At 39.9% G+C, this 24,333-nt stretch overlaps 1 protein-coding gene across 6 annotated transcripts in view; it reads left to right on the top strand.

Moving 5' to 3' along the window:
• The window catches only part of map2k5 (mitogen-activated protein kinase kinase 5), a 353,172-nt gene that overhangs the window by 76,103 nt on the left and 252,736 nt on the right, over nucleotides 1–24,333 (top strand). For 5 of the 6 annotated variants that reach the window (XM_048562623.2, XM_048562622.2, XM_059639305.1 and 2 more), the window contains 2 exons: nucleotides 3,737–3,804; nucleotides 4,842–4,890. The exons of the other annotated variant lie outside the window; for it this stretch is intronic. In XM_048562623.2, coding sequence (XP_048418580.1) covers nucleotides 3,737–3,804; nucleotides 4,842–4,890 — 117 coding nt within the window. The remainder of the gene's footprint in view (nucleotides 1–3,736; nucleotides 3,805–4,841; nucleotides 4,891–24,333) is intronic. 6 annotated transcript variants of the gene reach the window in all.

The raw sequence follows: 24,333 nt of genomic DNA, 5'->3' as shown, positions 1-24,333 counted from the left end.
AACCAGGAAATTACAACCTGGTGAGTCTCACTTCAGTGGTTGGTAAATCATTGGAGAAAATTCAGGAGGAGTGAATCAATACCCACTTGGACAGGCATGGGTTAATTAGGGATAGTCAGCATGACTTTGTCAGAAGGAGATCATGTCTAACAAATTTTGTTAGAATTTTTTGAAAATCTGATTCAGTGTCTGGCTGAGGGAAATTCAGTTGATGCAGTTCATATGTATTTTAGCAAAGCTTTTCACCAGGTCCCACTTGGGAGACTAATTGCGAAAGTTAAACCATATTGAATTGAGGGAAACTCAGTGAGCTGGATCAGAAACTGGCTTAGTTACAGGACAAAGGGTAGTGGTAGAAGGCTGTTCAAGTGACTGGACACTGGTGTCCAGCAGTACACCACAAGGATTACTACTGCGACCTTTTTGTTCATTATATTCATAAATGATTTTGATGTGGGAGGAACGTTAAACAAATTTACAGAGTGGCTAATAGCGAAGAAGATTGTTGTAGGTTACAGGAAGATAAAATGGGTTGGTCAGACAGGCAGACAAGTCTGTCTTCTGGTAAGATGGTGATGGAGTAGGGCTTCTGAGCCTGGGCCTCATCGGCTTTTCCTTTTGTTTTCTTTCTTTTTTTCTCTCTTCTCTGTTTTTTAATCCCATTTTGTTTTACTTACCTCTTGATGAAATGATGACATTGGCAGCAGCGAGTGACCCCAGCTGCATGGACTTGTGGCGGTGGTGCCAGAGGTGAATTTGGGTTCCAGGTAACTTCTGCATCGTAGAGGCAGTCCTAGCCTCGACTCATGGCTGCTGCAGTGGTGACAAGTTTGTGTTGCCAGTGGCATCTGCTTCCAGCACAGATTCACAGAGACAGCAGCGAAGTCAACTTTGGTTTGATGTGGTACACAGCGGTATCGATGGTGTCTGCATTGGCAAGGTCCAGTGAAGACTGAGAGTCGTGAGGATGGGGGTGAAGACAAGGTGGCAGTGAAGAGTGGCAACTTTTGTTGCAGTGGCAGTGGCAGCGACACAGTGAAGAGAAATCGTGCCTGACCACCAGGCCCATGATGGAGTACTTAACTATAAGCACTGTAAAGTTGGAAACTTTCTTTGTTTCTTCATTTTTCTCCTTTTATATTCTATGTTTTGATTTATTTTTCTGTATTTTAAGATAGTGTTGTATAGTGTTGCCACTCTCCAACACTTCACTTTATTTTGTAACAAGATACATATGACAATAAATATCATAGAATCCCTACAGTGTGGAAACAGGCCCTTTGGTCCAACAATTCCACACAGAGACAAAAAGCATCCCACCCAGACCTATCCCCCAATCCACACATCCCTGAACACTACGGGCAATTTAGCATGGCCAATCCACCTAACTTGCACGTTTTTGGACTGTGGGAGGAAACCGGAGCACCCGGAGGAAATACGTAAATCAGTCAAGTCAGTGGCAGATGGTATTTAACCCTGATAAGTGTGAGGTGATGAACTTTTGAAGAAGAAACCAGATAAAGGAATATTTAGTGAATGGCAGAACATTGGTTGGCTTAGAGGAACAGAGGAATCTTGGAGTAATTATTCACTGACCCCTGAGTTTGGCAGAGCAGGTGAATAGGGTTGTTAAGGCATAATACGCCATTTGCGTTCATTAGTCATGGCATTGAGTATGAGAGCAAGAAGGCAATGTTAGAGTTGTACAAAGCATTGTTCAGGCCACTACAGGACTAATGTGTGCCATTCTGGTCACCTTGCTGCAGGAAGGATGTGATATCTCGAGAGTCGGTACAGTGGCGGTTCACTAGGATGTTTCTTGGGATGGAGAAATTGAGCTGTAAGGAGAGACTAGATAGACTGGATTGTTTCCGTTAGAGCAGAGAAGACTGAGGGGGAAATGCTTGAGGTTTATAAGATTATGAGGGGAATGTTCAGGGTGAATAGGGATCACTGTTCCCCTTGCTGAGGGACCAATCATGAGTGTGTGCAGTTTTAGGGTAAAGGCCAGAAGATTCAGAGGAGATATGGGAAAAATGTTTTCTCTTAGTTAGTGGGAATCCAGAATGTACTGCCTGGACGGTAGAGGAGGCTGGAAACCGTACAACCTTTTAAATAATATTTGGATGGATTCTTCAAATATCATAACATTTCAAGGATATGGGACAAGTGCAGGAAATTAGGATTACTGCACTTTTAGTTGCAGTTATCTCACTGCAGACTCAATGAGCCGAAGGGCCTTTTCTGTACTTTGTGAATCTAGGAAAATAAATCATTATTAGATGAAGAGTAATTTGTCTTGTTACTGCAGTGTTCCAGAAATGTATGGCATCACTCATTTGAAGCCCTTAATAGACTTTTCAGGTTTCAATAATATTTAACTGTGACTCTAATAAACAATCTGATTACATTAATTGATTGTAATTGTAATTATTTGAATTTTTAAATTTCTTTGTGGGTCTCATGCTGACATAATTCCATTTTTCTGTCTATCTGTCTACCAATACCTTATTATTTTAAATTTCACTTCTTATTGAGTTACTGTGGATTATGTATGCATGGGCACATTACTTCAACTTCAATAGAAAAAAAGAAAGTGGCACAATATATTTTGGCATGTTGGAAGTGGGCTTGTAACCAGATTCCCCACTTCCCTTGATTCACAATGGGCAGGTGCTACTCATGGACACCAAATTAGGGGCTGGCAATTTCAAAGAACATTGATTTTTAGAACTTGCATTGCTGAATACAGATTGTCAGATTCAATATTTAGTCTTATGGAAGAAGTAGTACTGCTCAAGAAACATTGCTGGAGACCACTTTGTGTTAATTTGAAAATGGGTGGTGTCTTAATAGTAGTTTCAATGGATTAGTAGCCAGAACCCTAGCTAATGTCCAAGAGAAATGGGTTTGAATCCAACCATGGCAGATGGTGGAATTTGAATTCTATAAAAAAAACACCTGGAATTAAAAACTAGCCTAATGGTCAGCGTATAACAACTGCTGATTGTTGTAAAAATCCATCTGGTGTTCACTACTGTCTTTTAGGGAAGAAAATTTGCCACCCTTACCTAGTTTAGCCTATATGTAATTCCTTACACACAACAATGCAGTTGACCCTTAACTGCCCTCTGAGCAATTAGGGATGTGCAATAAATGCTGGCCGAGCTAGAGTTGCCCACATTCCATGAACCAATGTAGTAAAAACAATGTCTAATGATTCCTGTAATGTGAGATTTAATGTTTAATTTGCTACTGCCTCTAGCAGCCTCATCAGCAGATTCTTACAAAGCTAGTAGACAGCATAAAGGAAAAATAGTCATGCTGTGGTAGTACACCTGTCTCTTGTCCAGATGGCCTGAGTTCAATTCCCACTGCTCCAGAGGTGTGTCACAACATATCTGAACAGGTTGATTAAAATGTCTATATCATGGTCAGAGTATTTTGAAAAATGTGCAGTAAGATTGTCTTTAAACATGCTGAAGTAATTTTTAATATATCATTTTGAATAGTATCTATCCGACTGTTAAGTAAACCTCTTCTTATTTTTCAAGAAGACACTAATTTAGTATGCTAACGTCATGTACAAATAGAGAGTATGCAACCGTACACATGCCTAGCAACAAGCCAATTAACCTTCAGATGGAAATGAGAAATCTGTGGTAAATTACAGGTTAATTAGACTGCAGTCCTCAGCCCATGAATGACTGATAAAAACTCCTTTATCTGCCTGCAGGTAAATACACGGGCAGGGTCCTCTAATAATAGCTGCCCAGCAGTCACAGAAGGCCTGCCGAACAATAGGTAAGAGTCAAGAACAGAATCAAAAACGGCTTATGAGATATATTCGCTGCATGATAACTAATAATGCTAGATTCAGAATTGTTAAACTGTATAATTTTAGAGGTGTTTCTGTGGGAATTCTTGACAAAAATGAGAAACCATAATTATAGAAAGCAAATGATGTTGGAATTAATATTTGTCATTTGCTTCTGTTATCCCAACTGTTACACATTAAAATATCTAAAATTCAGTATTTTAGTTTCTAACTTAATTACTGGTGCCGAGGAACTTTTTTTATAATTCAGATGAATTTCAATCTTGTAGAAATGCTAGTTTTTACATGCTGTGTTCAAGTTTGATAATGTTTTCTTTACCTGATTTTACTTTCTCCACCAGTCCTTGTTACAAGAATATATCTTCCTGGTGATGTATTGTCCTCGCACATCTTGTCCCCATTGGCATTCTTCTTGTAGAAACCTTGATGGTGGTTGTTAATAGGCTAGTCAGTTGTAGACTATCTCACTGGTGATCTTGTCCTCTTCACATCTGGCAGGCATGCACATACCAGCAGGGGTCATGCGAGAGCACTCAGAGGGAGGAATCCTAGCTAATATATATATTTTTTGTTTGAAAAGCTGCTGAGGCCAATTATAATATTATTCTTGCTCACGCCCAGACTGAGGTCTTTTAGTTCAACACATGGAAGCTGCCATTATGACTGGTTTTGCACTGGATTATGGCCTTACCGACTGAGTCTACTGCTAGCTGCTTTTAAAAGATCATTATTTGTTTTTAGGGTGCTGAAGAAGGGAGAATTTTAAAAAAAGTTGCCTTTTTTCTGACTAGATCTCCTAAGTTCTGGTTAAATGCAAACAACAATCAGGGTCTTTTGATGCAAAATAATTAATTACACAAGAAGTTGACTTTATGACGATGTTTAATATTTTTTCCTTGAGTTCTGCAGAATGCATTTCCCTTGTTGCTATTTTAATTAGTTTAGATTGCGTCTGTGTATAGCCATATGCATTTTTAACCACTGTCTTTCTTTTCTGCATCAGGTTGAAGAAATCTTCTGCCGAACTTAAGAAAATACTGGCAAATGGTCAGGTAGGGTGAAGGAAGCTGCAAGCAAGTAGAATTCCAATATTCTTAATTGATATGCAATTTACTTAACAAAATAACAAATCAGTTCACACTGTGGACACCATTTGAATCTACATGTCTCTTGGCATTAAAATAAGTACCTTGATTTTAAAATAAAATCAATTTAAGGAACTACTTGCATATTTGTGTTTCATCCATCGGCTGCTGAAATCCTTATCCAAATTAGGAGCAGAAGTAGGTCATTTGGCCCTTTAAGAATAATCCGCCATTGAATAAGATCATGGCAAATCTGTTTGTATTCCAAAATACACATACCCATCTATCTCTGACTCCTTTGCTGAATGAGAGTCTTACCATCTCCACCTTCAAAGTATTCAGTGATCCCACCTCTGCCATCTCTTGAGGCAGAAAGTTCAAAGTTACATGACCCTCAGTGAAAGAATTTCCCTTCATCTCCATCCTAAAAGGGTGACCCCTAATTTTTTGAGTGTCTGTTTTAGACTCTCCCACAAAAGGAACCATCATTTCCACATCCCTCTTTCTAATAAATCATTCTTCGCTCTTCTAAACTCCATCGAAAAAAAGTACAGTCTGCCCAATCTTTCCTCCAAGTCAACTGTCTCAATCCAGATATCAATCTAACCACTCTGAAATATTTCCAATGCATTTATATCCTTCCTAAAATAGAGACCAAAACTGCATAAATATTCAAGATATCGTCTCACAAATGCCCTATATAATCAGAACACAACATCCTTACTTGTATGTTGAATTACTTCTGTAATAAAGGAGAGTATTCTATTAGCCTGCTTTAATCACTTGCTGTATCTGCATGCTAACTTTTTGCGACAGCGCAAGAACACCTAGATTCCTCTTCGCCTTGGAAGTCTGCAGTCAAAATCTATTTAAACATACTTTGGTTTTTGTGAATTCCTTCTGCCAATCACACTTTCCAGTATTATATCCTGTTTCCTTGTTTTTGCCCTCTCAATTGACTTATGTATATCCACTGCATGCTTGTTATATCATTTTTGCCACATATGTTCCTATGTATCTTTGTGTCAATCTGCAAATTTAGCTATCATATTTTGAATCCATGTTATTAATGTAAATGCGCTACAATTAAGGGCAGAAGACAGACCCTTTCCTGGTCAATTTGCCACATCATGCCGACCTGAAAAAAACCCATTTGAACATACTGTCAGTTTTCTGCCAGCAGCCAGTCTTCTATCCATGTTAACAAAGTATGGAGCTGGATGAACACAGCAGGCCAGACAGCATCTCAGGAGCACAAAAGCTGAAGTTTCGGGCCTAGACCCTTCATCAGATGATCTCCAGCTCCACACTTTGTTATCTTGGATTCTCCAGCATCTGCAGTTCCCATTATCTCTTCTATCCATGTTATTGCTTATACCATGAATTCCTAGCTTGTGCAATAATCTTTTGTTTGGAACCTTGTCAAATTCTGCTGAAAACCAAGTACTGAATTTTGTCCATCAAAGAATTCCCGTAAATTGGTTATACATGATTTTCCTTTTGCAGCATCATGCTGATTCTTCCTGATTGTCCTGAGTTTACCAAGAGGCCAGTTATAACCTCATTAGTGATTAATTCTGGCACCATCCCCACAACAAATATCAATCTAACTGGTCTAAAGATTCTTGTTTCATGCCTTACTTCCTTCTTGAAGAAGGCGCTTATATTTGCTACTTTCTATGCTGATGGAACCTATCCAGAATCCTAGCAAATTCTAGAAAACTAACATCAGTGCATCTACTATCTCATTATTCATTTCTTTTATTACCCTCCAATGAAGTTCCTCAGGAACCGAAGACATCAACCTGCAGCTCCATCAGTTTGCTCAGTAACACTCCCTAGTGATTATAATTTTACCAAATTCCTTTCTTCCTTCAACTTCCTGATTTACAGGTGTTACTGGGATTTCTAAAATATCCTCATTAGTGAAGGCAGATGCAGAATATTTGTCACATCTGCCATTTTAAGTTATTTGCCCTGTTATTCCTGTTAGTCATTCCTGCTGTTCTTTGTATTCTGACCAGTCCTCTGGCATTCCGCTCATCTTTGCAAGAGTATATGCTCTTTCCTTACATCTGATACTTTTCCTTAACTTTTGTAAACTAGTAGTGTTGTTATAGTGTTGTTGAACGTGTTTTTATAGTAGAGTTTTAGAATCCCTACAGTGTGAAAGACGGCCATTCAGACCATGGAGTCCACATTGACCCCTCTGAAGAGCATCCCACCCAGACCAATGCTCTACTCTGTCCCTGTAACCCTACATTTCTCATAGCTAATCCACATAACCTACACATTCCTGGACACTGTGGACAATTTTAGCATGACCAATCCACCTAGCCTGCACACCTTTGGACAATGGGAGGAAACATGTAAACATGGGGAGAATGTGGAATTTGCAAGGTCAGTCACCCAAGGAATTAAACCTCGGTCCCTGGCACTGAGGCAGCAGTGCTAACCACTCAGTCACCGTGATGCCTGAGGAATATACTTATTCTGAATTTTCTGAAATATTCCTTTAAATGTCTGCCATTGCTTTTTATTGATCTATCTTCTTGGCTAATATTCTCAGTTCACTTTTCTGAGCTCAGCTTTCATGCCCACGCAATTGACATTTTTTAAGTTTAAATATTAGTCTTCGACCCACCCTCCTTCCTTTAAAACTGGATGTAAAATTCAATACGAGAGGTATCCAAATTGGGAGATCATTAATTAATCCTGACACATCACTCAAGGGTCAATTCCCAAATGTGTTGCTCTAACAATCTACCTCAAAAGCATTTTAGAAATTCCTTATGGAGGTAATCATTACCTATCTGATTTTTTTTCAGTTTATATATGCATTTAAATGACCCTACATCATTGCCATCCCTTTATGGGAAGCATTTTAATATTTTTTCTCGTATACTTTTTCCTACGTCATAATTCATGTTCACAGGAATGTAGATTCATTAGTTACTTATTATTCCTCATCTCAACCCAGATTGATTCTAGATCCTGATATCTTGAACCAAGGTCACCTCTAACAATTCCACGAATACCATCTTCGATTCACTATTACCCCTTTGTACCCCTCAATATTTGAGAATTCAGTCCTGAATATCCTGAAATTGTGACTTTGTAATGAGTATCAGATCATATGTATTCACTTCATTATGTGCTATCAGTTCATTCACTTTATGAATGCTGCATGCATTCAAAGACAGAGCCTTTAGTTTTCTTTCTGTTATTTTTGTGACATCTCATCATTACTGTTGGTATATGCTTAGTTTTTTTTAAATCTCTGTCCCTTCTTACCATTCTCTGACCTTCATTTTCCATATTAGTATTTTGCACTCCCACCTGGACTCTATCCCTTGATTTTTTTTAACATTGGCATTTTACTTTTACACAAGCTTGTCTCTTCACCCACATTTTATAGGTTAAAACCCTCTCTTTGTGCCATATTATTCAGCTTGCAACAACTCTGTGCCTCATGCAATTCAAGTGTAGACCATCCCAACCATACAAATATGACTTCCCAATACTAGTGGCCCACAAACCGAACCCACTTTTCCCACACTGGTCTTTGAGTCATGCTTTCACTTCTCAAATCTTATTCATCCTATGGCAGTTTCCTTGCAGCAAAGGCAGCAAAGATTATTATTCCTCTGACTTTCTGCTTTTAAGTTTAACACAACTTCTCATACTTTCTCAACAGAACCTCTTTTGTAGTTTTATCCATGCCGTTGTAACACAGGGCCCATGATCACTGGCTCCTGTCATTCCATTGCAAATTCTTCTCTATTCCATAGCACATGTCCCAAACCCTGGTACCAGGCAGGTAGCGTGGCTAACTGGACTCAATCGAATAATGATTTAAATACTGTCCTAGCAGGGCCTCCCATCATCCATAAATTTCAGCTCATCCAAAATTGACCCCTCTCTGTGTCTTTGTTGATGTATGATGTCTGGTTTATCATCTTAGACTTAGTGTTACATAAGAAACAATAGAGTGATTGTCAGGTGGAATTGAAGTAACATGCAGTAGCAAGGTATCCAGTATTTTTATGTGAGGCATTAAATGTGATTACCCAAAAGTCTGGTCACCTATAGTTTTTATTTCAAGATAAAATACTGTGCAGTTCATGAGGTGAAGTCCCTTTCTGCTTCAGCACCTTCTCCACAAGTCTTTTCCTTTACTTCTATAGATAGTAAAACAGTGTTGAGCAATAATTACAAGGGTATTTGTAACCTTCTGGTATCTCAGCCAAATGGTCATTTTTGATATGTAAATATAGATAGTAAATTGTTGGTATTTTACTTTCTAACAGGGAGATTCTGGCCAAATCTGATTATGTATTCACTCACTGTCTCTATTCACATTTTTCCACACAATTCATGTAGTAATTTTATGTTCTCTTGATTTACTTTGTCACAGTCATATTGGGTGGCGACTTGGGTGGGTGGCTTAGTAGTTAGCACTGCTACGTTGCAGACCAAGAGACCCGGGTTCAATTCCAGCCTTGGGCAACTGTCTGTGTGGGGTTTGCACATTCTCCCATGTCTGGGGGTGTTTCTGCTGGGTGCTCTGGTTTTCTCCCACAGTCCAAAGAAGAGCAGTTAGGTAGATTGGCCATGCTAAAATTATAGAGTCCAGGGATGTGTAGGTTATGTGGATTAACGGTAGGGTAGACGCGTGAGTCTGATTGGGATGCACTTTGGAGTGCCAGTGTGGACTTGTTGGACCAAATGGCCTGTTTCCACTTAATGGGGATTCTACGTACTGTCTTTAAAATGGGGCAACATCTCAAGCTGCTTCGTGGGAGTGTAATATGAGAAATATTGACATAGTCAACCAGAATATATTAGGATGGGTGACTTAAAGCTTGATCAAAAAAATAAGTTTGCAAGTAGTGTAAGTTTTAGGGTTTTTGTCATTTACACGCTGTCCTGTTAATTTAAGACATAAACCAGTAAGCAACAGGAGGCAGCCCAGTGCAGTAACTCGGAGAAACTTTCCTTAAGTTATAAATACAATTTATCAAAACAGGGCAGCGATTTTATGGTCGTAGCACGGCTTTTGCTTTCTGGCTCAGTTTAGGGTTTACTTTCTTACGCAGTCTGTTGGGTGCAATGCCTAGAGGGCCTTCCACTTCGCAAAACACAACAGAATAATCCAGATTTAAATATCTTGCATGCATGCTGTCACCAGAAACTGTTGGTTATTGACTCTTTCCAAGCCGTTACTCACAGCATGACCAGTTACATCATTACATTCGGATTGGCCTAAGCTAAGTGAGGCTTATTGCTGATTGGTTCTCAAGGGTGATGGATATTGACAGATGATACCTTCCACTATCGCCTGACTGGTTCCTGTATGACTGCATTTTCAATTAATATGAAAGCTTGAAGAACAAGGGAGGCATTTTTATTCACTAATTGGGCGAGGGTGTCACTGGCTCACCAATGTTTGTTGCCCTTAAGAAGATGGTGGTGAGCTCCTTTCTTGAATCACACAGTCCCTGTGGTGTTGTTAGATCCACAATGCCCTTATTAGAAAGGGAATTCCAGAATTTTTGACCCAGGGACAGTGAAGGAACAGTGATATATTTCAAAGTCAGGATGGTGAGTGGATAGCAGGGGAACTTCCAGATAGTGGTGTTCCTATTTTTCTGCTGCCTTTGCCCTTCTAGATGGTAGTGTTTGTGGGTTTGGAAGGTGCTGTCTAAGGATCTTTGTATTTCTGGCATGCATCTTGTAGATAATAGGTGATGCTGCCATTTAAGGTTGGTGGTGGAGCAAGTGGATGCTTGTGGAAATGGTGCCAGTCAAGTGGCCTGCTTTGTCCTGGATAGAGCTAAACTTATTAAGCGTTGTTGGAACTGCTTCCACCGAGGTATTTGGGTATATTAAATCACACTCCTGATTTGCACTTGTAGATGGTGAACAGGCCTTGGGGAGTTAGGTGATTTAGCAATCGCAGTATTCCTAGCCTCTGATCTGCTCTTGCAGCCATTGTGTTTATGTAGTGAGGTGAATTGAGTTTCTGGTCATTGGTAATCCCCTGCATGTTGATTGTAGGAGTTTCAATGATGGTAACAGATTGAATGTTAAGGGTCAGTGGTTAGATTGTCTCTTATTGGAGATGGTCATTGCCTGGTATTTGTGTGGTGTGAATGTTATTTGCCACTTGCTAACCTAAGCCTGGATATTGTCCAGACATTATTGCATTTGAACATGGACTGCTTCCGTATCTGAGAAGTCTCAAACGATGCCGAATATTGTGCAATCATTTTGATGAACATTTCCACTTCTGATCTTGTAGAAGGAGTGTCATTGATGAAGTAGCTGAAAATGGTTTGGCCGAGGACATTTAAGGTAGTGGAATGCCCCTTTTATATAAAATAACAGCTCTTTTGGGACACTCAAAACACCATTGATCAACTGAATGGAACGTTGGGGAAACTGGCCAACTAAACAGCATGCTGGGAATTGGATTGGCAAAGACAGACAGGTATCGAGACTGGTCATCTTCATTGATTATACTGAATAGATGTTAATGAGATTGTGGAACTGAGATAAAAACAGAAGATGCTGGAAAATCTCAGCAGGCCTGGCATCTGTGGCAAGAAATCAGAGTTACTGTTTCTGGCCCAGTGATCATTCTTCAGAACTGAAGGTAGCTAGGAAAAAGTTAGTTTTTGTGCAGAAAGTAGGTTAGGGGCAGGAGGGAAAGGAGTAAACATTAGGTGGAGGTGGAGGTGGAGCCAGAGCTCAAAGAGAGAGAAGAACAGTTGGACAGACACAAGAGTGGAGAAGAGCCTAGGAGAATGAATAGCTGCTAATGGGGCTATTAGTGGTTAACAATGAGTAGTGTGTAATAACAAACCATGTGGTAGCAAGAACAAAAACAAACCTGAAAAATCTCAGCAGGCCTGGCAGCTGCATGTTCTGAGGAAGGGTCGCCGGACCCGAAACATTAACTGTTTATTCCTTCACAGATGCTGCCAGACCTGCTGAGCTTTTTCAGCAACTTTGTTTTTGTTCCTGATTTACTGGATCTGTAGTTCTTTCCGTTTTTATCATGTGATAACAAGGCCTGATGTTTGGGTGTCAGGAGAAGGACATGAAGAAGATACCTTGCCCTAAAATTGTTGAACTCCATATTGAGCCCTCAAGCAGAAAATGAGGTACCATTCTTCCAGCTTGTACTGAGCTTTGTTGGAACACTGCAGCAAGCCTGAGACAGAAATGTTGGCCAGGGAACAAGGTGGTGTGTTGAAGTGGCAGGCAACTGAAGCTTGGGGTCTTTTTTGAGGGCAGAACATAAGTGTCCTGCAAAATGGGCACCTAGTGAATGCTTTGTTTCCCAATTTAGAGGAGACCACATTGTGAGCACCTAATGCAGTAGATGAGATTGATTGAAATGCAGGTAAAGCATTGCTTCACCTGGAAGGTGTGTTTGGGCCCTTGGATATTGAGAGGCGAGGAAGTAAATGGCAACTGCAGGGAAGGCGTTGTGGGGCTGCAGGTGTGTGTGTGTATGTTGGGATTGAAGGAAGAGTGGATCAGGGAGTCCAGGCATCTCTCTTGAGGTGGTAGAAATGGCGGCTAATGATCCTCTGGATGTAGATGCTGTTGTGGGAGGGAAGAAAGCAGTTGATGGCTGAAGTACGGGAGATGAGTTGGACCCCACTGGGATATTAAGTCAAGAAATTTGCTGCATCCACTGTCATATTGAATCAACCCAGTCAGATATGCAAGCCACTCACCTTGATTGACTGTTGAATGTCTTGTTGTTGAGACAATATTGTTTTTGGGTGGAGCAATAGATCTGTGTTCCAGTAGAACTGTATTTGAGACAACCTGGTTCTTCAGGTCAGTTCAATCAATAGGGGGAATTACAATATCTTATACTGCCTTTTGTAAAAGTTTTCCTGAGATCACAACTTAATTTAATTTATGTTAATTACATTGTTACATGAACCCATTTCATTATTAGCGTAAAAGGAGTCCCACTAAGTAAGCATACTGATCAGACTGTATGAAAATGAAGCTTACAACACTGTCCTCAGAAATGCGTGCTGCGATCACTGACCTCCACCATCTTCCTATGTGCCAGATATTATTTCAACCAGTGGACAGTTTGCCCCCTGATTCCCACTGATGCCAATTTTGCTAGGGCACTTTGCCATTCTGTTTATTGCAACCTCGATGTCAGGGATTGACACTCTCTCAGAATGGCCCTAGCAAAACCTAAACTGGCCTTCAGTGAGCAGGTTGTTGCTGAACAGGTACTGCTTGATAGCACTATTGACAACACCTTCCATCACTACTGATGATTGAGAGTAGACTGATGGGAGCAGTAATTGGCTACATTGGATTTAGAGTCATACAGCACAGAAACAGGCCCTTTGACTCATATGTCCTGCATTTTGTGTACAGGACATACCTGGGCAATTTTTCCACGTTGTCGGGTAGATGCCAATGTTGAAACCTTACTTGAACATCTTGGCTAAATGAACAGCAAGTTCTGGAGCATAAATCTTCAGTGATATTGCTGGAATTTTGTTAGGGCATGTAGCCTCTACAGTATTCAGTGTCTCCAACTGTACATTGATATTATATAGCGTGAATCAAATTGGTTGAATGCTGGCATCTGTGATACTGGGGACTGTTGGAGGCAGCCAAGATGGATCATCCACTTAACACTTCTGGCTGAATATTGCCGTGAATGCTTCAGTACTTTTTGCACCGCTGTGCTGTATTCTTCTATCATTGGGGATGGGGATACATGTGGAGCCCTCTCCTTCAGTTGTTTAATCGTTCACCACCGTTCATGACTGGATGTTGCAGGACTGCAGAGCTTAGGTCTGATCCACTGGTTGTGTGATTGCCTTGTTTGTCTATCGTGTGCAATCAGGACTCAAAGATTGATATCCTTGAGCTCATGTCTCAAGCCTCATTTCATTTGGTGAACTTCCCAATAAATTAGACACTTAGTTATTACTAACCATTTACATTTTTTTCGTTCGTGTCACTTATTCTAATTGATTTTGTTTTTGCTGTGTTTGAGTGATTAGAAAAAGCCCTTTAAACTTTAAAGACAAGATTGTAATAGTAATTTATTGTTACATGTATTTACAAATGTTGGGGCAAATTTTTTGTTTATCCAATGCTTCTTGATTTCCTAAGTGGCTATGTAGATACTGTCACACTTTGCAGCCATTGAAGCTGTCTCTGAGGCCACAATATCAAAGAGGAAGCATGCTGAAGCAGCCCCTGCCACTGCTGACCTGACCCAGGGCATTGTTTCTGCCAAAGCCACCTCATCACTCCCACACTGCAGCCACGCTGTAGCCAGAAGACTGTCCCAACTCTTGAGGACCAGGACCAATCTCAACTTCCGAGAATTGATTAACCGTCCAGATTAACTTCCGAGGACCGAGAGATTATTCAGTCTGCTCCTTTTGCCGATGCCACCAAATCATCAGAGGAAAACAACAGACTCAATTTATCAATGTTGGAACAGTTGCTCAAGCGGTCACCTCCATGGGCGTGAGGAATGGACACAATGCACTGCTGAACAGCTCCTTGCAACCTCTTTCTACCACCACAGCTGCAGAACAAAGAAAAGATGAATTTGATTAATGAAGAAAACACACTTTCTAAAAAAAAGAAGAATGTGGTCAGTCACACGAAAGAGGATGGACAGGCTGGGAGCCTGAACACCACCTACCCTGCCACCTCGGCCATCTTGATCCTTAAGAATACTAATCTCTGCAAATTGTTATATATGGTATTTTAAAGTCTAAAGAATTATACAATTACAAAGTTAAACATGTTGTTACAAAGTTAACTCTAATACAAAGTTTATGTTAAATCACTTGCTGTACTTCCAACACACCAATACATAGACAAAGTTGTAGTTATGATTTCTTGCTAACAACTTATGAACCCAACGGTATGCCGTCTCTGTCTTGTTCTATGTTGACAGTTTGGATATGAACCTGAACAGAGCATCCACTTCCTTGGAGCTGATGTCTAAACAATAAGTTATTGTCTTCACTTTGATTGCACTGCCATGCTAGGCTTCTTTGTCAAACGAAGCTAAGTAGTGCCAGTTGATATTAGAGTGCCAAGATCTGCATTGGCTACCATTAAGCAGATTACTATAATATTTGATTAAGCAATGAATATACTTTTGATTAGGTGATTAAAAGCTAAACAAAACCAATCATCATGTGCTAGTTTCTGTGCTAATACTACAGTAGAGTTTTCAAGGAGGAGAGAGAAATGGAAAGACAGCGAGGTTTAGGGAGATAATTTCAAAGCTTATGGCCTGGACTGTTGAAAATATATCTGCTAATCATGGAACAATACGATTGAAATATGCATAAAAACTCTGGAGTTGGAGAAGTGTCGAGCACTTGATTTGAAGGACTAGAGGAGATGTAAGCATTTAGGGTATTGTGGGATTTGAAAATGATCATATTTGGAAACTGGTTGACAGTTTGGGGTTGCGAAGGAAACAGAGAAAGAAGCCATCTGATGGACAGCACACTATTAAACCTAGTTAAAAGCAAAATAGGTATTCAGACTTTCAGGACTTAAACGTATTTCATGATTCAACAAGCATAGAGGTGATGATTAAACAAGACTGAGTGCAGTTCAGAATGTGGCTGGCTAAGTTTTGAGTGAGCCTGAGTTTGTGGAGGGTAGAAGATGACATATTAGCTGGGGCAATTTTGGAATGCTCAAGTCTAAAGATATCAAAAAAACAAATGAAATGTTCGGGAGCAATGTTACAGTGGGGAACGTAGGTTTTCTTTGTGAAGTTTAAATCTGCCCTATCAGCATGAGCAAACATTCTTGCAAGGATATTGTCTCAATTCCAGTTTAGACAATTCGCTGAAAAATAAACTAACAAGGGAGGCCACATAACAAAATTCAAGGATCAGTGAGTTAGTTAGGCCAAAGTTACTGCATGCTTGTGTTCAGTAAACAAAGCCTTTTCACATATCTTGTTAACACTAAATGTTGACTAATTTATGAGGTTGAGATTTTGTAAAATGAAAAATTATTGAAGCGGCACAGTGGCTTTTCTCAGTGGAGACTTGCAACACATTGTATGAAAGAGGTATAATTATTCACCAATTTATAGAATATTGGAAACTGACAAAATTCTTATGTTTATTACTGTTTGATGGCCCATGGTATTACATAAAGGAACCAATACTAAATTTTAGTTTTCATATAAAGTTGCAGGACAGGGGCTATTTGGACCCGTGTGCATAGATCTGATCCAAATTTTTACCTTTTTTGAATGTATTTTATAGTTAAATTGTTTTTAAAATATATTTTTTGGTTAAGTTGGTTTATAGTTAAACAGCAAAGAGCAGAATTTGGTTTGGAAGCTAAATGATACATTTGTTTGAAATATAGGTGTTTCTCTGTGGTACGGGCTGAGAAGCTCTGAAATATAAAAGTGGGGCATTACAGTGCTGTGACTGATATGACAATGTAATTATAAAAAATATGCATACATCATTTCACTTATGTATGAACACAAATTTAAAGTGAAAATAAATTAATTGAAATAAATGTTTTAATAAAAGGAATGGTTTACAAATGCTAGTTTCAGTTTATTAATGTAGTGCATATTGTGTAAAAATGGGTGTTAATGCAACTTTTCTGTGTGATGAACACAAATTTAAAATTATGACATAATTTTGAGAAAAAGCAAAACTTATTACATTTTATTCCATCCGATCTGTAGTTCCGTTATGATATTTCCTTATTGGTCAGGTCATAGCGCTGCTCTTTGATCGCTGGCTGACTGCTTTTAAAATATAACTTTATTTGTTTTCAATTTTTCCAACTGTGTGGAAGTAACTAGTATCAGAGATAATGGGAACTGCAGATGCTGGAGAATCCAAGATAATAAAATGTGAGGCTGGATGAACACAGCAGGCCAAGCAGCATCTCAGGAGCACAAAAGCTGACGTTTCGGGCCTAGACCCTTCTTCAGAGAGGGGGATGGGGTGAGGGTTCTGGAATAAATAGGGAGAGAGGGGGAGGCGGACCGAAGATGGGGAGAAAAGAAGATAGGTGGAGAGGAGAGTATAGGTGGGGAGGTAGGGAGGGGATAGGTCAGTCCAGGGAAGATGGACAGTTCAAGGAGGGAGGAAGGGATGGGTGAGAGGAAGAACACGTTAGGGAGGCAGAGACAGGTTGGACTGGTTTTGGGATGCAGTGGGTGGAGGGGAAGAGCTGGGCTGGTTGTGTGGTGCAGTGGGGGGAGGGGGCGAACTGGGCTGGTTTAGGGATGCAGTTGGGGAAGCGGAGATTTTGAAACTGGTGAAGTCCACATTGATACCATTAGGCTGCAGGGTTCCCAGGCGGAATATGAGTTGCTGTTCCTGCAACCTTCGGGTGGCATCATTGTGGCACTGCAGGAGGCCCATGATGGACATGTCATCTAAAGAATGGGAGGGGGATTGGAAATGGTTTGCGACTGGGAGGTGCAGTTGTTTGTTGCGAACCGAGCGGAGGTGTTCTGCAAAGCGGTCTCCAAGCCTCCGCTTGGTTTCCCCAATGTAGAGGAAGCCACACCGGGTACAGTGGATGCAGTATACCACATTGGCAGATGTGCAGGTGAACCTCTGCTTAATGTGGAATGTCATCTTGGGGCCTGGGATAGGGGTGAGGGAGGAGGTGTGGGGGCAAGTGTAGCATTTCCTGCGGTTGCAGGGGAAGGTGCCGGGTGTGGTGGGGTTGGAGGGCAGTGTGGAGCGAACTAGGGAGTCACAGAGAGAGTGGTCTCTCCGGAAAGCAGACAGGGGTGGGGCTGGAAAAATGTCTTGGGTGGTGGGGTCGGATTGTAGATGGCAGAAGTGTCGGAGGATGATGCGTTGTATCCGGAGGTTGGTGGGGTGGTGTGTGAGAACGAGGGGGATCCTCTTTGGGCGGTTGTGGCGGGGGCGGGGTGTGAGGGATGTGTTGCGGGAAATGCGGGAGACGCGGTCAAGGGCGTTCTCGATCACTGTGGGGGGAAAGTTGCGGTCCTTGAAGAACTTGGACATCTGGGATGTGCGGGAGTGGAATGTCTTATCGTGGGAGCAGATGCGGCGGAGGCGGAGGAATTGGGAATGGGGATTGAATTTTTGCAGGAGGGTGGGTGGGAGGTGGTGTATTCTAGGTAGCTGTGGGAGTCGGTGGGCTTGAAAGGGACATCAGTTACAAGCTGGTTGCCTGAGATGGAGACTGAGAGGTCCAGGAAGGTGAGGGATGTGCTGGAGATGGCCCAGGTGAACTGAAGGTTGGGGTGGAAGGTGTTGGTGAAGTGGATGAACCGTTTGAGCTCCTCAGGGGAGCAAGAGGCGGCGCCGATACAGTCATCAATGTACCGGAGGAAGAGGTGGGGTTTGGGGCCTGTGTAGGTGCGGAAGAGGGACTGTTCCACGTAACCTACAAAGAGGCAGGCATAGCTGGGGCCCATGCGGGTGCCCATGGCCACCCCCTTAGTCTGTAGGAAGTGGGAGGAGTCAAAAGAGAAGTTGTTGAGGGTGAGGACGAGTTCGGCTAGGCGGATGAGGGCGGAAGTAACTAGTTCTGTCTTATTACTTTCCTGATAACCTTATAACAGTGTTTTGAAGATTTCTTTTTCCTTTGGTCTTTGTTATGTCATTCTGCCCTACCTTTACATGTTGATGTCATGGAAAGTCTTTTTATAAAAAAAGAGAGCTAATTTTTAGGCCCAAAAAAAAACATAATGCTCCTCCAGTACGAATTCTGTTTGTGTAGGGTAGTAAACTGAAAGTAAAATAAAAATCGCATTTGGAGCTTTTAATTCCTCAATTAGTTGACAGCCATTGTTCAGATAATAGCATTTCTGAAAACATATTACCACTGTATTGTTGTTTCAATATGATTGTTGGACAGTGTATAAAGTTTTGAATTACTGGGGCTTTGAGGACACTGGGTCTGTAGTCGATGGATTTAGAAGGATGGGGGTGGGTGGGATTCTAATTGAAACTGGATGTTGGGAAGATGCTTCCATTAGAAGGAGAGACTAGGACCCAGCGGCACAGCCTTAGAGTAAGGGCAAAACCTTTTAGAATGGAGGTAAGGAGAAACTTCTTCAGCCAGAGACTGGTGAATCGATGGAATTCACCGCCACAGAGGACTGTGAACGCCATGTCATGAGCATATTTAAGACGGAGATGGATAGGTTCTCAATTGTCAAGGGGATCAAGGGTTGAGGGGATAAAGTGGAAGAATAGGGTTAAGAAACTTATAGCCATGATTGAATGGCAGAGCAGATATGATGGTCTAAATAGCCTAATTTCTGCTCCTATATCTTATGATCTTATATCCTAATGGTTTATAAAGCAAATTTCCAACTGTAATGTAGGTTAAAAAATAAATTGATTGGATAGACTGGAAATATTTGGTGGCCAAGCTGCTTGTTAGTGGTGTTGGTGATGACCTAAATTGTTGAATTATGGGACTTCCATCCCTCAGTGGGGAAGAGAGCTGATTGGAACTGATTGCCTAGTAGCTCCTGCAGCCCTGACAGCTCCATCAGCTCTAGTGTGTGCTACCAATACTGCAGGCAAGCCCACAAAAAAGGTATCATGGATCCTAGCCTTACTTAAGTCTGTGTTGGTGCTAGTAAGGGTATGTTTGAAAACCTTTGGGGGTAAAGGAGGTAAAGAAGACCAGATTTTGTGGAACAGAGAGGTGAAAGGAAGTTCATGTCCCCAATGCATAAAGGACGTCACTTTAAGATTGTACCATCATCTTCTTCCCTGACAAAAGGCCTGCCCACTCTAGCTCAACTACCCATGACAACTATTTATAGCACAGACAGCGTATTACTATCAATTATTTATTCACATGTTGTGGACAGACTACTAATTATTGCTCCCTCCATTTAATGATGGTAAGTTCAGACATGATAGAAAGGTGGTGGGCCAGCCACCAAAACTGTTCTACATGCCCCTGTGGCTGAAAACCTGTCTAATAGCCAGCCCCACATCTGTGCATTTAATTTTAAAATTCCAGCCAGCATATTAGTTTTAAACTATAGTGTAACAAATGTGTAAGTATTCTGAAAATTTTTCCAAGAAATGGTGCTTTTTGATTTTGGTGAATGAACTGAATTCCTAGCTTTTTTTAAACAAATATTTCTGAAGTTCTGCATACTGGAGTTTCTATTAAATTATGATTTGCACCAGCACTCTTAGTTCCTTAGCTGGTCAAATTGGTGTTCAATTGACCCATTCCAACTACGTCATGAGTTGAAAACCTTGATTAGAGCAGAGCCGTCTGGTCTCAGCATAGATGACTATGGCGTTGCTACAGAAAATTTCACCCTGGCGTTAGAGAGGAAGATATCAGTCAGGATTTTTTTTCAGTTTAATGATCTTTTCTGGAAGCATGGATGTCGGGTGAGGATAGTATCAAAAAGCTAGCTGTTTGCCTCTGGAACCACTGTATTGTGATTAGGAGCAGGAGCCTAATTCAGCAGTACTGATGTTGGTTGTATTTCCCTGTCGTTTGTTTGTAATGAGAATGACTATGTGGGTTAATACCATTTGAAAAAGCTTTTTTCATTCTGCTTTTTGGCTTTTTGTAGTTTTAATCAGTTGGGATGGAAACATTTAATCTGATGGACACATGCATAAAACTGATAGTTAAATATGTTGTGCCCAAGTTTGGAGGGTGAATATATTCTTCTCTCTGTATTCCTTGGTTTGGTGTCTCTGTTTTTGAATTTTTAAGTATGTGTTTTTCAATGCAATGTATACTTGAACATGTGTGAAACAAGCCAGCTAAATCTTTGGAGGCAATAAAAGTTATAGATAAACTAATTAAAATTACTTTTATTGTAAACTCACTTAGTACAAAAATATAAACACTGTTAATAAAATAAAATTTATCCCAGATTCCCAATGTGTGTACCCATTACTAGCACGGAATTAAACAGCACAAGATATAGCGTGAATTGAGGTAGAATTAAAAAAGAATTGCAGTTCTTTGGTGAAAAAATTGTACATTCTGCTGTTGATCTTGATGTTTTGGTGGGTGATTGCAGCTGAACTGGATCAAATGTTCTCCTGGATGTAATTTTACAGAGCAGATTTCCATGTTTTAAAAAAATCTTGGCCCACAGTCAGTTTTCTCTCAGGGCTGATCACTTATGCAGTTCTGCACACGTCACTTTCAAAATAGAGTCTTCTTGATGTGTTCCTGTTAATGTTTTCTGCAGCAAAAAGCACAAGCTTGTAATCGCGGCTTCTCTCAGGAGAGGTGCTTCAATGTATGATTACTACCTGAGGGCCCACAATAAGGCCAGTTGTCTAATTTTAACAAGATATTTTGATGGACATTATCAGAATTTGCCTGTTATCCTCTGGTATGGATAAGGGGGTTTTTTGAATCTTCCTCTGTGCATAACAAGTTTCAAATTTGTTTTTGTTCTTAGAATACAGTAGATATCTCATCACCAGAGACATTTGAAAGTCTGTGTGTGAGTGGTATATTCTAGGCAGTGAATTTCTCTTGTAAAGACTTTTTTTCTTTTGAAAAAAATGCCTTTTAGTGGTGTGATAGACCATTTCATCCATGTTATTTAGGCATTCCTTTGTAAATTCCCATGAGCCTGGCTGCTTTCAGGCCCAGTGTCTTTGATAACCTTTTTAAAGTGCCCTCACTTTGTTAGATAATTTTGTCAATGCTTATTTTTGTTAATATTATAGTGTTTCAACTAAAACTTGTCCATATGGTATTTAGGATTTCGCATTCAATTTTTTTAATTGTCTCATGATAGCAAGTGACTATTATTGTTATTTAAAGAAAATTGGCTGAACAGTTTTCTGTAGTATAGTTATATAACATGATATTGAGTTGTATTATGATAATATTGCTGTTTGGGTTCGAGGCAACAAATTGATCTCTGTTTCATACCTACAATGCTACTTCTGTGCTTTCAAATATTTGCATTAACTTTAAAAAGGCTTGATTTTGTTTCACAATTGCTGAACTAACTTTTACTTAGTTAATTTATTAGATAATGAGTAATTGTAGTCTTCTCGTTTTCTCCTTTCCGCCTGCAACAGCATGTACCTTTCTCTTAACCTGGAATGCTAATGAATGGTTATCTCAAGTTTTCTATTTTGTTATTTTCATGTTTATGCTGTTAATTTCAATTTTTAAAACTTAAAAAGGATCTGCACAAATTGAGTTGAAATAGAACATGTTATACATTTCTGGATGTGAGTTTGCTCGCTGAGCTGCAAGGTTAGTTTTCAGATGTTTCATTACCATTCTAGGTAACATCATCAGTGAGCCTCCAGTGAAGCAAACTCGCATCCAGGAACTCAACCTGAGCTACAAATCTTCTCAAAACTCGCTAGTGTTATACGTTATCCTGCCAAAGCTTTTTCTCTATTGAGCAGTAGTAAATTTTGGTTGAATACTTGACCTATTAAATTAAAAAGAACTGTTGAGGAAAGTTAGAACGTCTGGTTGCATCTGTGGAGAGAGAAAAACAAAATTTACTGTCTGATATGCCTCCATTCCAAAGAAGTGTCATTTAAGATTCAAAAAGTCTGGTCACATCTCTGGATGGGAAAAGCAGAGTTCATAGTTTGCGTCTGATATGATTCTACTTTGGAATGGAGCAATATCAGACAAGAAACCTTAACTTTGTTTCCATCGCTACAGATGCTACCAGATCCGTTTAGTTATCCAGCACTTTCAGTTTTTCTAAAAAAATGTAAAATGTTTTTGTTATTTGTTTATCAGTTTGTTGTTCATTGTGAAATTAGGACAAATGTGATGTGACATTAGGATTGCTATGTTTTTGATAATCCCAAGACAGAGTCTCGAGTTTTGTGCAGTCGCACATCACAATTTTGTTTTTAGTATAGCCACAAAAAGATTTAAATTTTACTCTGGTTTTACGTTATGAGAATTGCCAGTCGGCCACATTTGGGCTGTTGCCAAAGCCAGAATGTCCAGTTAAGTGTTGGCTATCTCAAATGATGAGGCTAAGCTGTACTGATTTTTTTTGCCTAGCTAATGGACTATTCAAGTAACTGAGAAAGTACTTTGGAAATATCTGTTGCGATTTAATAATTGCTCACATGTGACTTTCTGTCTGTTTGACTTGTGCATTTAAATTAGTCATGGTAAATATATTGTAATGGTATTTTTAACTTAGTGGGGAGAGTTGAAGCCTCTTAAGAGATCTTTGTGGTAGGAGGGCATCTGTCCATTGTTATCAGACTTGCTTATTAAGTTGTATTGACTGAGACATTTGTGTCACTGCAAATGAAAGATGCTTATTGATTTTCTAACTGCTGTTCACATCCCTTTCACACTTTTTAGGATAAAAAGTTAATCATCTTGGATGCGTATTCATTCTCTGTGAAGGGAACAGACTAAACCTTCTTGGCATTTCATGAATCAAGTTGTTCAAGTTGAGTGTGTCAAGCAGACAATTACCAGCTTGCTCTTTACGCCTGTCCCTTGATATCACCTGTAACAGAGTAGCCTAATGGAGGGATGTCCCCTTGACATTTGATAGTAGTGGCAGTGCTCCAATCTTGTTTGTTTGCCGGAGAATCAATTCAATACAATTCAGGACGTAATATAACCAAGCATTAAAGATGTGCTACCTGGTAGTTTAACAAAATTATCAGTGACAGTTCAATATTGACTTCATATTAAATGTTAAAAAAAGTTAAAATTATGATCCTCTAGCTTGTCATTGGGAAAACCAGTTATTGGCAGGTTGAAAATAGCTTTCTGCTGAGTCTCATTGACACAGGTTATGTGATATAAATATTTATTTCATATCTGTCACTCACTGGTAATGCCAGCCATTGATTCTGGTATTGATAAAGTGCCACTAGTTCACAGGAGGTATTTGACCATGCTGTGTTTTTGAATTACGTGCTGCTATACAAAGTATTATTTGCTAAGTCTTCTCAGTTGCTCATGTTAATGCTTGAATGAAATAGTTACATTAGTGAGCAAAATAGCTGTAATGTTTTAATCAAAAGAATTTATTTATTCCAACAAATGTTATCTGAAGCTGTACGACAAATATTTTCATATGTTAGTTTTACTTAGCAGTGATTATTTTCAAAACATTTAAGCATTTGGTCATAAATCAGTTGCAATAACACCAAAGTTTTAGCAATTGATTTATTTTTGGGATTTTTCTTTTGTACTATGAATTTGTCAATTTCAAAGAAGTCCATAGAAACTCTCATATCCTTTATTTCACCTGTTGCTCCTTTGTGTTGCAGCTGGTGGCTATTTAGAAAAGAACCAGTATGTGGGAGTAATTGCAAGGCGGTAATTTACTGATGGATTACAGATAATGCCCCTAAACTGGTAGGACGGAACTTGAAA

The sequence above is a fragment of the Stegostoma tigrinum genome, chromosome 33, assembly GCF_030684315.1.
Source record: "Stegostoma tigrinum isolate sSteTig4 chromosome 33, sSteTig4.hap1, whole genome shotgun sequence".
Lineage (NCBI taxonomy): Eukaryota > Metazoa > Chordata > Chondrichthyes > Orectolobiformes > Stegostomatidae > Stegostoma > Stegostoma tigrinum.
Note: the sequence above shows the minus strand (reverse complement) of the source record. Positions and strands in the feature narration are given on the sequence as shown.